This window comes from Podarcis cretensis (genome assembly GCF_951804945.1).
Source record: "Podarcis cretensis genome assembly, chromosome: 1".
Taxonomy (NCBI): domain Eukaryota; kingdom Metazoa; phylum Chordata; class Lepidosauria; order Squamata; family Lacertidae; genus Podarcis; species Podarcis cretensis.
Genome location: NC_137170.1, coordinates 51,872,002 through 51,886,649, shown reverse-complemented (window position 1 = coordinate 51,886,649; position 14,648 = coordinate 51,872,002). Strand labels below are relative to the sequence as shown.

Sequence of the window (14,648 nt, the reverse complement as noted above, 5' to 3'; positions counted from 1 at the left end):
CCTCTGGTGATAACAAACCTGGCCCCCACCTCCACACCACCCTGTCCCTCCAACCTGGTGATCTGGCTTGTTGCTGCCCATGCTTTGCAAAAAGGTTTTTTGGGGGGAGTCAGAGGAAGCAGCATGGGGCAGTTCCGTTGCTAACCAGATATCAGCTGCTGCACATGGCAAGCAGAAGCCTTTTGTTTTGTGTACAGGGAGTGTGAAGGTGGTGGATGAACAGAGCAATCTAGGTCTTCCCATGAACCAGTCATTTTGAGGCTAGCCATACTCCTGCAGCAACTCCTGCAGCAACCATTTTGTAATGGCACCTTTGACAGTTTCACCTAAGCCGCCCATGAGACAAAAAAGGTTGGAAGCCATTTTATGGCACATGGCCACACAAACTTGTTGCAATTATCTTAAGAACATAGGAAGAGCCTGTTGGATCAGGCCAATGGCTCATCTAGGCCGGCATTCTTTTCCCACAGTGGCTGAACAGATGCCTGTGGGAAACCAGCAAGTGGGATTCTGAGCTCAAGAGCACTTTCCCCTCCTGTGGTACCAGCAACTTGCTCCCAGTAATTCAGTCTCAAAAGGAGGACAATGTAAAACTGAGGAGCAAAAAACTTCTATTAACATTGTATGAAGAGAGCTTTGATTAAATTACTGCTTTTGAAAATACAGCTAGAACTCATGCAGCCACAAGAATATGGCAGTAAGACTAACTAAAACAAATGACCAATAAACATGTAAAAACTGGTTTCATACTATTGTTAGCCTTCCACATACCTGTTCAGCAGTCCAAGGCAGCTGACATGCTTCCGCTATTGCTGTCAGCGCTTCTTTTGCATTATTTCCACATTTCACATCACCAATCTTATCCACAAGACCATCCAGCACAATTTGTGCAGACGTTTTGGAGAAGGTTCCCTTCTGAGCAATCAAAGCAACTATGTGAAGTTTTATCTGCATCACCTGCATAGGAAAAGTAAAGGATGTGAATGTAGCCAACATTCCGCTTCAGCCCATGCCTCGTAGCTTTGGCTGTATGTTCCCAGGTCTGATTTGGTTGATTCAGCATACTATTCTCAAGAGAATAGTTCTCAACGCTTTCCTAAACACCAATGTAATTTTGCAGGACTTCAGCTGCTATAAAAGATTACAGTAGTTAATGCTACAGCTTTTCCTAGCAGTAGCTCCATTAATAGCACAACAGTGTTGTTTTACCTGAAAGTTGGTCTCTTTCCATCCAGGTTTCTTGGCCAGCATCCTTACCAGAGCCTGGCAAGGCATTTCAGTTCTATCCATCAGCTCAACAGCCTTAAAGAGTAGGAGAAGATGATAATTAATTCTAGAAAATGTGAAACATTATACAATCCAGCACTCATTAGGGAACTCTTTTTCAAGTTATAGTCAGGCCTCCATTTAGCATCCACATAATCTATTATCTTAACAAGAGATGTATCTATTATGCCCTTCATTTTAGGAAGAGGAGTTTTCAATTTTAAAAGTTTCACATGAAAATTATCAAAAGCAGCTTCTCTGTTTTGAAGATTTTGAATTCTAAGCCAGGTTTTGTTAAATATCCTCCCCCATTCCCCATCTTAAGGAAAGGGAAAGTCAAAATGACTTTGAAACACAATGTATATGCTGACTGAGATGAAGACTGTATCAAATCTTCATCATACAACCCCATCACTTTGGTTCCATCTTTGTAAAGCTAACAGTGTGGGCTGGTTTAAAGGTTTCATGAACAGGTGAGATGTGTGTTCCACAGCTATCAAGGGGAGAACATAGGCTAGCAAGATATTACCAAGGGTGGGCAGGGGAGAGAAGGAAGAAGATAATTATTGTTGGGACTCCCATCATCCTTAGTCAATGTGACCAATAGGCAGGGATGATGGGACCAACATCATATGGGGATTCAAAACTGGTTGCCCTAGACCCTTCATAGAATCACAGAGTTGGAAGAGACCACAAGGGCCATCGAGTCCAACCCCCTGCCAAGCAGGAAACACCATCAGAGCACTCCTGACATATGGTTGTCAAGCCTCTGCTTCATGAACACTTGCTGGACTGCAGAAGCAAGGAATACTCAACCTCAAGAGGAGATAACACACCAAAACAGAACAATAATGTAACTGTTTTTGAAATAGCCTAAGCAAAGGTGTGGGGGAAGAAGCAATTCACAGCTCTCCATCAGCGAAGCTACAAGACTAGCTAATGAATTTGAAGAGGATTGTTTGATAGAGGGGAAAATGCAATTTCCCAGAAATAGTGTTCTAGCTTTGAAAAAGATGTTTGCATATCCCATCAGAACAAACTCTGCATTTAGTAAGAAAGGGATAGTCCAGAAGGTTATGAAGCATAGTATGATGCCCAAGGGTTTCTGTGGACTTCAAAAACTATGAACAGGTAGTGTTTACAGCTCAAGAGACCACTTCCCTGATTCAGGCTAACTTCCAAAAGACCACACTTGATTACCTTTTGAAATTCTTCCATGCAAGCAAGCCTTTCTTTCCAGTTGCCACTGTCTAGCTGCTGTAGGCAAGCAGCTGGTAGGACAGCTGAAGCCTTCTCTTCACAAACCTCTATCTGCAAACAGAAAGAGAAAAGGAAAAATTCTTATTTTGGCAGCTTATTCTTGTGCTGCAGCATATTTTATATAGCCAAGGGACCTAAATTAAAAAGTAAACCATACCCATGAGAGCACTTGTACAAAATGGTGTAATAATTAACACTACACTGAACTGTACTTGCGGTGCACAAACTTTAGGTATAGTGCCTTGCAGGACTGCTATAAAACATCTGATGCTTTCCCTTTTATTTGGGCCAAGAATAACAAAGCCATTTCCCATCCATGGTAGGCAGATGCATAAACTACAAGACTGTTTTTAAAATGTCCTAAAACTGGTGTCCACACAAATGGCTAGAACATTTCAACTGATCCTGAATACTACTACTATGTAATTTAGCAAACAATTCCCATTCTGGCCTTCTCTAATCCCTTTATGTTCTCTCCCCCTTTCTTCTTCAGCATGTTCATAAGCCCACTGATCTTTAGATTCAGAACAAACGCATTATACCTGGCTTTGGGGGGGGGAAAGGCTGCCGTTGCTAATTTTGTGACTTACTCTAGGGAAATACCACTCTGTTTAGACCTAACAGCGACTCAAATAATGTGAACATTATTTTGTACCAAATCAAACCTCTTTGTCTATCCAGCTCTGTGCTGTCTACACTGACTGACAACAGCTCTCCAGAAGCCTTTTCCCAGTCCTATCTGGGGAGATGCCATTAGGGACTGAACCCAGGACCTTCTGCATGCAAATCAGATGCTCTACTAATGAGCTTTGACCCTTCACAGGGAAAAAAAATGAACAGGTATTTTTTTAAAAGACAGCATTTTACACTGAATTTTAATACAGATGAAGCACCCACCGAGAGTTCTGGCTCAAATATCTCCTTTACTTCAGATCCTTTCTTGCCTTTTGTTCCAGTACTTCCTGCCCCACCAGCTGCAGCTTGCTTGCCCTTCTTGGGTGGGCCACCAGACTACACAGGAAGAAAGCAGCAGGTTAAGTCAATTAAAGTTCTGAATCAAGTTCTGAATCCAAGCAAAGCTTGGATTGAAGCTTTAAAATGATGACCATGCTAGCTGTTGGGATGAGGGTAGGAAATTGAGTGAAAAGTAAAAAAAGAAAGGGATTCTCATTTTCCAGACTGCCTTTTCTCAAAAGACTAGCATCTGTCTACATTACATTTCTGGATTTCCCATATACCCAGCCATCGAAATGTTATGTTTTATGCTGATGGCATATCAACCCAACTAAGGTATGCATGACAATAGGCACCAACTGGAATATTGTCATGAACTTTCCTTGGGACTGTATTCAAAGATGCATTTGGATACTTCATTTGGTGCAAAATTCAATAGCTATGGTTTTCCTTTTTCGTACCAAAACAAATTCTATTTTGATGACAATTCAAAGTGTCAGTTATTACCCTTAAATACCCTAAATAGTTTACATCAATACTTATTAAAGAGTAGTCAGTCTATGTCCATATGATCCAATATCTGTTGTAGCTCCCAATATAGAGCACTCCCTTCCCCTGAGAAAAACATCTGGCTCCCTATTTGTTCATTTGCCAATGCAGCTGGTGTACTTTCTCACTGTGAACATGAAATTAGTTCTTTATATTAACATAGGTCTACTCAAAATTTAAACTGATTAAGTTTCCCTTACCTTAGCCGCAGGTGCCTTTTTCTGTGCACCAGATTTGGAATTATCTTTTGTATCTTTGTCCCCTGCAGCCCCTGAAAGAGCTGGAGCCTTCCCAGCAACAGGTTTGCTCTCTTTTCTATCGGTTCCTCCACTGGCTCTACTACCACCAGCCAGCTCCACTTTTTCAGCAGACTCTTTAATCTAGTGGACAGAATCAGAAGACCAAAGGAGTTACAATAAATCTTCAGCATGTAACCATTAAGGCCTCCAAGACTCACTTATAATGCTTCTTATGAATGCTAACACATTTTGTTACTTTGAGGTGTTATCTGTATAAATAAATTCTTATTTGAAACCCACCCATCTGACTGGTTTCCCCCAGCCACTCTTGAAGCAAATATAGGAATCAAAGAAGCTTAGTGAATAATGGAAGTCTCAGAGGTAAGGAACTTTTTTATATGAAGGGCCACTTAGCAACAGGAAAACTCAACAGAATGGAAAAGAAAAGACTTTGACTGCCTCCTTGAAAGCTTCCTTCAGGCAGAGGTGGCAAATTCTGCACTGGGAACAAGAAGTCCATGGACATGGAGCCACAGCTCCTTTAAGCCTAACCACCTCTTTCCCCTTCATTCCTAAAGAAGCTCCTTCCCCATCACTATGTACTGCTTGTCTCTTGCTGGGAAAGGCTCAGGATTGAACGGGTGGAGGCCCCAGAGCATGACTTTGCCATGGGCCACATGAAAGTTGGTTACAAGCCGAAATGCAGCACACAGACTGTGGAGGTTCCCCACCAGTGGCCTAAAGCCCACGTACAGGCCTTCACCAATGCTGTTGTCTTTAAAAGGTAAAGGGGCCCCTGACCATTAGGTCCAGTCGTGACCGACTCTGGGGTTGCGGCGCTCATTTCGCTTTACTGGTCGAGGGAGCCGGCGTACAGCTTCCGGGTCATGTGGCCAGCATGACTAAGCTGCTTCTGGCGAACCAGAGCAGCGCACAGAAACGCCGTTTACCTTCCCGCCAGAGCGGTACCTTTTTATCTACTTGCACTTTGACATGCTTTTGAACTGCTAGGTTGGCAGGAGCAGGGACCGAGCAACGGGAGCTCACTCCGTCACGGGGATTCGAACCGCCAATCTTCCGATCAGCAAGCCCTAGGCTCTGTGGTTTAACCCACAGCGCCACCCACGTCCCTGCTGTTGTCTTTAGAAACTGCCAAAGCCTAATGATTCAGTGTCAAAACAGTGAGACTTACCCGGTCTAGTTTTAGTTTGTCCACATCTGTTAGGAAAGGATTCACCGCTTTCTCACCTGCCACCTTCAGGGCAGTACCCAGGGCTTCAAATGCAGCATCTCTAACTTCTGGAGCCGAATCATTAATATGCTGTAGCAAAAACACAAGACCTGAAGAGTTTGCCAACTAGATTTCTCGTTCACACTATTATTATTTATTACATTTCTTCATTTTTTTATTTTGCCCAAGGTAACCCAAAACGACTTACAAACAAACAAAAAGAAAAGAAAGGGGGGGGACCAATCCTACATTGATAGATTAAAACCAAGGGGGGAAAGATACATTAAAAAATCATGCCCACTTCTAAAACGCCACATGTAGTTAAAGGTCAAAGGTCTGGTTATAGAGAAAAGTTCTGCCTGGCACCAGTCAAGCCTCCAGACCTCAAATTACAACTGCAGAGCCTGGGTTGGTTCATATGGCGAGAGATGGTCCTTGGGGTCCTGAGCCACATACAGCTTTATAGGCCAAGGGCAGCCCTTTGAATTAGGCCCAAAAACCAATTGATAGCAAGTGCAGTCAGGCCAGGATTGGTGTTATATGCTCAAGCTGTTTTGCTTTGGTGAGCACCAGGTTGCTAAATTCTGCACCAGCTGAAGCTTCTGAACTATCTTCAAAGGCAGCCCTACATATAAGATATTGCAGTAATCTAACCAAAAAAAATGGATGATGCTCCACCACTGATTATTATTATTAAGCATTGCAGCAAAAGGACAGAAATTATTAACTGCATTGATTCTTACAATTTGTCTTAAGCCCTGGATTTTTATTGTAAGCATGCACAATGTATAAGCCCTTTTCATAGTAAACCAAGCACAAAAAAGCAATTGTGTTAAGGGCTACAAAGCTTATTTGGCTTATTTTGGCTTTCCTCCCTTTGGAGAGCTACTGCTCTCATACCGGTCTCATCTCTCCTCAGGGTCACTTCCAACTCTACAATTCTATGATTTCCTTTCTTCTCCAGAGTTAAGACAAGCTGCCTGCTCTTCTACCTGGTTGAAATAAAATTCTTCTACGAAACAGTTCATGATTGTTGTGCATCCCACCACAAGAATCACTACAGAAACACTCTCCAGTTCCACATACTACTTTCAGCCAAACAAAGACCTCTACAACGCTAAGAACTTTTTTTACCTTGAGAAGCGCAGCACAGAAGGGTTTCAGCAGGCTCTTAGAAAGGACAGTAGAATTGCAATGACGAAAGCTTCTTGCGATGAAGAGGGATGTCTGCTGCTTGATGGTTGGGTTTTTGTTATCCATCACAGCCAATATATCCTCACTTAGATTTTGTAACGTGGTCTAGAATGGTTGGTTAAAGGATATTAGTTCTGGCGAAACCATGGTCTGCTAAACTTGTTTAAAACACTACTAGCCATGCACTTACAGTCAGGAAGATTGCGTCAATGGCTTCTTGCAATGCTTGTACGACCTGAGGCTTTTTCTCCTTGAACTTCTCTAAGATAGTTGGGACAACCTATAAAAATTGTTACCAAGGTATTAAGAAGTTGAAATTAATGTTTGATTTCCCACTGTGCTCTAAGAGAGTGCACAATAAGGAAACTCCTGTTTGCCCCATACACAGAAAAACAAACACACTGAACTTGTACTACTTCAAGGAACACTGTGCGAGTAGCCTATTCAAGATAGCCCTTTAAAATAAGGTTAAATATTAAAAAGTGCTCTTATTTTTCATTTTAAAAAGGAAGGGGGGAAAGCGAGGTGGGGAAGCCTTCCTGTAGATACTCTTTTTCATCTCGCTTTGTTAGAAGTTTAACAGAAGAGTTGCATATTCAAGCAGCAGGAGCCAGTAACAGCCCAGTCTTCACCTCAGATATTCTATTCTGCAGATAATAGTTGTATTCTGCATACTTACATGACCTGCATACTGTCCAAATTTCTTCCTGAGACCAGTAGCCAGTCCAGCAAGGCATTTGGCAGCCAAAGCAACCAACATTACATTGGTATCCTTTCCAACAACCTGCGGGGGAAGAGGAACATTACAATCCAATAGTCTGAGATCTCAATAGTCTAAACAAGCAGCAGCAGTGTACCTCTGCAGACTCAAGAGAACCATACTAGACACTGCATTTCCCCACCCAACCCCTTTTTATTCCACCTATATCAATTGCACTCCCACATATTTGAATGTCAGCATTTCTATTCCCATTCCAGCAATTCAAATACTGTCACATGATCAAATCAATCCCATGAATGAACTTTATAATCCCACTCTGTGTTAACCAATGAATTATCAAACCTCTTTTTAAATACAGTAATAGTGCTGCCACATACTTGGCTTGGAAAAGACTATTTGGGTATTAGAGAGGTCCTTGCCTTTTTAAGAGCTTTCACCAAGTCTGCATAGTCTCCAGCTTCAAGTTTGGGATTTTTAACTAGCATTTCTACTGCTTCCAAAGCTTCTTTTCTCTCCTGCCATTTTTTGGCCTCCTGCAATGCAAAACATAAAAATGATATATATCTTGGGTCTTCAGAAATTGTTGCAAATCCTGTAAGATTAACCAGAACACTTGCAGACACAGCCTTCATCAGCCATTTGTTTATTACACTGACAGTATAGATTTTTCTATGTGTGTTGAGGGAAAACTTTTACTACCAGCAGACATAGACCCAAATAGATGTGCACTGTTTCTGGAAAAACATGTAGCCTTATATATATAACATGATTTATGTCTATATATATGCATTATTGGACATGATGCGCTTTTGTGCTGAAGCAGCATCTCTGTGTACAGGAGAAGCACCTTCACACACTTGTAGAAACCCAAGATAAACTGAAGCACTTTTATTATTTTCATTCAATGACAGCTCAGGAGTTCCCATCAAATACTTTAATGTCCCTGGACATGAAGCCATTTTAATTAAGACTGCTGAAAAATGAAGCTGTTTTGTAGATACATAGAACAAGACAGTTAATTGTGCAAGAAAATGGGGAAGATAGTTTAGTGTCTATGGTTCAGAAAAAGATTATTCATTTGTGTATTTATTATTAAGGTTACAGAAGGAATAATGGTTAACTGAATCACCACTTACAATTTTGTCATAGAAATCTTTAGGAAGTTTGGAGAGAATTTCAACAGCTTCCAGAAGTTCATAGGCATCCACCTGTGGAACAGCCTCATCACCATCATCTCCTCCTATTGAAAGAATTGTTAGTATATATAGCCAGACACTGTTATTATATATATTTTATCCTCCGCTTTCTTCTCTGACAAGACTCAATATTGCTTAAAGATGATTAAACATTAATAGAATTTTTAAAAAATGTTTAAAACATATGTTATAATATGTTCTAAATACGTTTAAAACATACAAATAATTTCAATAAAAACAGCATGGCACTAGTCCATGATGGGCTAATTATGTCACCATTTTTACTTTATTATATGTAAAATAGTAAGCTGTGAAGCAGAGTATTAACTCTGCAATCAATGACTTTTCCTAGAGATTAATGTGCATCAACATTTTATGCCAGCTTATGTTTTTTGACCGCCTTCATCTGACTCTTAGTCAGCAAAAGTTATCTACTGTGAAGTCCCAAGCCAACAGTTACCTCCATCTGCATCTCCACCAGCTGCCTGTTGCTGCTCAAACTTTGCTTTCATTTCTTGCTGGGAGCGAAGGAACCGTGACTGCTTGGGAGCTGATACCGGTAGTTTGACCCATTCTTCTTCCAGTTCTTTTAACTGCAAGAATCAAAACACAAAATGTCCTACTGATATGTGTGCATTGCTATTCTCCCTTGTCACAAGTAAAACTGTTCCTTAAGCTTGCCATAATCCTGAGCTACTGTAGGAAAGCTAGAGCAGAAGATCATTAACATCTCTTCATTACCTAGGTTCAATTTAACTGCTTTTTCACCAAATTAAATTCAGGGAAATTAATTAGTGTGCAGTGGACTCCAAAAACTCTGTCTTAAGGGGGGGGCGGGGTGATTCAGAGCAGTATACTTTCACTTAAGACAAGAAAATGACATTCATTATTTGCGAGCTGACAAATTTTGGACCATATCAAACACAATTCCCAACTCAAGTTATTACTTGCTAACTTGAACATATGAATTACTATCACATCAGTTATGCAACATTTTATCAAGTCTGGCAGCTAACAATGCAGGCATAAGCTAAAAGTGATAAATCTATTATACAATGCTGCGACTTCACTTGAATGTGTGAATTTATCTGCCAGTTTAAAAATAGATAAAAATGTTGAGACAGATCTAAAAACATGCAGCAAAATATTACATCTGAGATTTCTCATGGAAAATATTAGTTAAGCATCAGTTCAAGCTAGGGTCTGGTGGGCATTTATTATTATATAATAAATTTGTAAGCCTGTCATGCTGAAGTTTGTGTAGCTGCCTAAGGCCAATGTAACGACAGAGCAGCAAGCAGGCAAGTTTAAGCAACAGCTATTTAAAGAAGGGTGAGAGGAGTTTCAGAGAGTGGTTTGTTAAAAGGGAGTGAGAGTTGGGGCAAGCTGTGAGGTGAAGGGAGATGTGGGTGTCCTGTGTGGGGCTTGGCAAAGAGATGGGCAAGATGTAAAGAGGAGAGGGGGTGGCCAAGTGTGGGGGTATGGGGTTGGTAGCCCCTAGTACAACAATATTTACAGTTTTACTTTCCCTAAAACCAAGACCCTACTTCTAAGTATCTCCTTTGCTTACTGGATAATAGTGCTCTTATTTATGAATTGCTCCTCTACTTAAAGGGGGGAAAGCCCGATGAAAACACAGATACATCACTGGGGTTCAAATATGCCTGCTCTCTTGCTTTTACTTAGCCACTTCATACTTAGAACATGGTCTGGGAGATACTCTACCTTTTGAAGCTTAAAGCTAAAGAAAGGGACATGGTGACCTGGTCACATTAAGCCTCTACGTGAAGTAGCATCTTGTTTGGGAAGACTCTGCATGAGTTCTGGGTAAACCCCAGCCCTCCCTCATGCTTAGGTTAAAGATTTACTCATTTCTTCCCTTTTGCTCAAGTCAAAGGATGTAACAAAAATATACCCTGTTCTACTGGTGGGCGGCTTCTTACACTAAGAATGCTAGAAAACAGTACTTGCCAAGCTTACCTGAACAGAGTTTATATTCTGTAATGGAGGCCTGAGAGCATCCCTTATCCACCGATAGATCTCAACAGCAAGAAGTTTGGCTTCATCTCGAACAGCCTTCTCTCGAGACTCAAAGAGTTTTGGCAACACTTTGATTATTGGCTTCAGTGAGATTATTTTTGAACCAAATTCACTGAAATGCAAGACAAATAAATAAATAAATAAATCACATTGACTCGGTTCTTAGGTCCTGCTTGCACGTCATGGTAAGCCACTGCCATGGTTTCCTGTGAATGAGCTGTGAACTTGGATGAATCTCTTCATTGAGCCAGGAGCAACAAACCACAACCACTGGCTTAACGTAATGTGCGAAACAGCACTCATTGTTCCTTCCAAACAAACTGTGTTTGGTAAGCCAAGAACAAGTACTGGTTTGTTTGGGGAAAACTAACAATGAGGGCTGGTTTTCATGTTACACTTAGCCCAAGGTTCATGGTTTGCTGTTCCCAAATTTGACAAAGGGAAGAGCAAAATAGGAGTGATTCAACAGCATACACCAGAATGCCACTTTTTAATGGTTTATGACTTACTGTGACATTAGAACATGGCTTATTTAAGTTATTATAATAGGAGAACTATGTATACTAGCTCTTTCATCTGGCAGATCTGTACTGGCAACAATTTCAATCACTGTTAATCTGAGATTACTCATGCTAAACTGCCAATATGTAAAACCTTCTCTTAACATTTAATTTGAAAAGTGTGTGAGTCTTTGAATACGATGCATAACACAAGACTAGATGCACTTGCAAGAATTTCTCACACAAATTCAATCCAACTGTATTTAAGATTGCAGGCTTAAATGCACATAGTTGCTTAAACTGGATTCCCTGCATTCCCCTCTTATGGAATTTCATGTTTGCCTACTTTTGAGTCATACAAACATGGGCAATGGGTTGAATCAATGTCATGTGAGTAAAGTTCTGCTCATGCAATGATTAATTTAGCAGCAGCTACAATACTCCTGCTTATAACTATCAAGTATATACACAATAATTTAGATACCTGGATTATAATCAACAGTTTATTAACAATCTCAGTATCTGAATATATGAATGGTGCAAAACTGAACAGTACTGAAGATGGAAATTAGTTTTTTTCATGGATTCCTTCACTAAAAACACTTTGAAAATGGAGTACCGTATTTTTCGTCCTATAGGGCGCGCCGGCCCATAGGACGCACCTCGTATTTTTTTTTGGGGGGGGGGAATGAATTAAAAAAAATTATTACCCCCCCAGCTGTGGCTGCCGCCCCAAGCCTTGCGCACACCTGCCCGAAGCACGGGGCACCCTCCGGAGGGCTCCCCGTGCTTCGGGCCGCAGGCTGCTGCCCCAAGCCTCACGCGCCCAGCAGGGCCTTCCGCCGGGCGCGCGAGGCTTGCGGACACCCGCCTGAAGCACGGGGAAACCTCCAGAGGGCTCCCCGTGCTTTGGGCGGCAGGCTGCTGCCCCAAGCCTTGCGCGCCCGGCAGGACCTCCTGCCGGGCACGCAAGGCTTGCGGACACTCGCCTTAAGCACAGGGCGCCCTCCGGAGGGCGCCCCGTGCTTCGGGCTGCAGGCTGCTGCCTGCAAGCCTTGTGAGCCTGCAGGAACTCCCACCGGGCTTGCAAGGCTTGCAGATAGCTTCCTGAAGCCTGGAGAGCGAGAGGGGTCGGTGCACCGATGCCTCTCGCTCTCCAGGCTTCAGCGAAAGCCTGCATTCGCCCCATAGGACGCACACACATTTCCCCTTCATTTTTGGAGGGGGAAAAGTGCGTCCTATGGGGCGAAAAATACGGTATTTGTGATTAGACTTGCAATTATTTAATAGACAAAACATAACCAAAGAAGTCAGAGATGAATTAGAATAGTTATTTAGATGCATCCACAACATGATCGAGTGGGAGCTACCCATTTTTAAAGTCACAAACTACTTTTGAAACCACCATTTTTTAAAAAAAGTGACCTGGCATGCTATTTGAGCTAGTATTAAAGTTCAAAGCCATTATGGGCATGTGACACTCTCGTGGCTTCTTTGATTCTGGACAAATATTTTTGCTTTGACTTTAACAATTATTTTATTAATCTGAAAGCAGCAATTGTTGAACAACTATGCTACCAGCAGGAATGTTTTTAAGGAAACCATCTGTTAAATTGGATCAATTTCTCTCCTTGGCAGTGCAGTAAGCTACAAGAGAGTTCATCAAGAGTCATACAATTCAGTGTATTGCTCTGTTCTAGTAGACTGTTATAATTGCTTCAGTGCACTCTCAGATACCAATACCAAATTCTATTAATCACCACAAACACCCCTCTCCTCACATGGCTGGAATGACAGCTTCTTCAGATTAACTTACCTTAGTGCTTTCCTCAGTGTTTCTATACATGCAACTATGATCTTGGGATTCTTGTTGTCCAAGCCTTTCAGAAGCTCTTCTTGTACTATCTCCCCTTTCTCAATTTCAATAAACATAAGACATATGTCTGTGCCAAGCTCCTTGGCTCTAGCTTTAGGCTGATTAAACACTTTATTTACAACTCCAGACACCACTTCTCCTGTTGTTCTTTAAAAAAAGAAAAAGAAGGCAACACTTTTAGGTCACATAAACATTAACCATTCTGTTCCCTGGGGGAATTAAATTTTGTTTGTTGTATGTACAGGAATGCACTCTACTCCAAACAAATCACAGCACTAATCTCCATCCATGTTCTTCTGTCTAATGCTGGACTCTTACATATCTTGTTAAATGACTTAAGGCAGCCATTTAAACATTTAGTCTGATCACAGTCAATTTTCATGCAAAGTGTATCTGGTGTCCTTTAATGACTCATTCCAACCCTAAGCAATAGGCGAATAGATCACCCTGAAATATAAGGTTCCCTTGTAATTCAAGAGTACATGTCAAATGTTGGTTTACAGACATGTATATGCAACACTTAATTTTTCTCTGCTTGACCAGCAGCTCTAAGGCTACCCATAAACCACTTGATGTAAGGCAGCAGCAATGTGATGCTCGCTTAAAAACTGCAACTGGATTTTGTACCCCTTTTAATTGCAAATCTTTGTCTATGATTGAAACTTTTTTTCCTGCTTTTCAAAGTTTACCGAAAAGTAACACTATTGTTAAAAGGTGTGTAAGATACAAATCTGAACACATGCATTTATTACAAAGGAATGAAATTTTGGGTCAATTATGAAAGAGCAACAAAATCTTACAATAGGGAGATTACAAGGAGAATAGGTAAAAAATGAGGTTTTCATAGGAGCATTTCTAGAGTCTCAAGAAAAGTCAGAGTCACTTAATTAATGCTTCCTCTGGTGAATTATCTGCAACAAGGCAAGAGTTCCTTCCTAGAAAATGTGGAGTGAAGGCAAACACCAAGTAACTTACTTTCCTGCTACATGGGCATTTTCAACATAGGCAAGGGCTGCTTCCAATCCTTTCAGTTGAGCAACTGCATTAGAGTCAGTCACAAATTTCTTTACAAGTCCAAGATACTTGGACCATTCAGGGCTCTTCTCATCATCTATCTTCTCAAACAGCTTCAAGGCTTCTTCATAGCCATTTAACCTAGCCTTCCACAACTAGGACGAGAATAGAAAGATATCAAGAAGATTTCTGCTTAACTTGAACAAGATATTAACTCTCTAAAAGAATAGCCCCCCCCCCTTTATTAGAACAATAAAAGCAGCATGTGAGAACTAGCACCTAAATTTTTCCTACAGCTTCTCACATAACGGACATATTTACTACCAGACATTTCCATTTTGCTCTGTTAAATATTTATCAGTGACCCCATAAGACAAAAATCAAACAAAGTAGCTATTTTTCTATAGCCTCTATAACTGATTTTGAGAGTATTCGTAAAACTGGTCTTCCGTTATGGCTGGAAGCAAAGTCACATGCTATGCAAGTCAGTGAGCAAACTGGTCTCATTTGAGAAGACATGCAGAAGAACATCAAACATTTCAAATAATTATACAAAAAGACCAAATAATTAATAATAATAATAATAATAATAATAATAATTTATACTC

At 41.0% G+C, this 14,648-nt stretch overlaps 1 protein-coding gene across 4 annotated transcripts in view; it reads right to left on the bottom strand.

Moving 5' to 3' along the window:
• Nucleotides 1-14,648, bottom strand: part of CKAP5 (cytoskeleton associated protein 5) — a 45,508-nt gene that overhangs the window by 30,643 nt on the left and 217 nt on the right. For all 4 annotated transcript variants that reach the window (XM_079950387.1, XM_079950388.1, XM_079950389.1 and 1 more), the window contains exons 2-16: nucleotides 14,002-14,195; nucleotides 12,967-13,173; nucleotides 10,591-10,762; nucleotides 9,071-9,203; nucleotides 8,551-8,654; nucleotides 7,834-7,947; nucleotides 7,373-7,477; nucleotides 6,884-6,973; nucleotides 6,634-6,798; nucleotides 5,461-5,589; nucleotides 4,230-4,409; nucleotides 3,424-3,537; nucleotides 2,467-2,577; nucleotides 1,210-1,302; nucleotides 772-957 (exon numbers count right to left, since the gene is read on the bottom strand). In XM_079950387.1, the coding sequence (XP_079806513.1) occupies nucleotides 772-957; nucleotides 1,210-1,302; nucleotides 2,467-2,577; nucleotides 3,424-3,537; nucleotides 4,230-4,409; nucleotides 5,461-5,589; nucleotides 6,634-6,798; nucleotides 6,884-6,973; nucleotides 7,373-7,477; nucleotides 7,834-7,947; nucleotides 8,551-8,654; nucleotides 9,071-9,203; nucleotides 10,591-10,762; nucleotides 12,967-13,173; nucleotides 14,002-14,195 (2,097 nt within the window). The remainder of the gene's footprint in view (nucleotides 1-771; nucleotides 958-1,209; nucleotides 1,303-2,466; nucleotides 2,578-3,423; nucleotides 3,538-4,229; nucleotides 4,410-5,460; nucleotides 5,590-6,633; nucleotides 6,799-6,883; nucleotides 6,974-7,372; nucleotides 7,478-7,833; nucleotides 7,948-8,550; nucleotides 8,655-9,070; nucleotides 9,204-10,590; nucleotides 10,763-12,966; nucleotides 13,174-14,001; nucleotides 14,196-14,648) is intronic.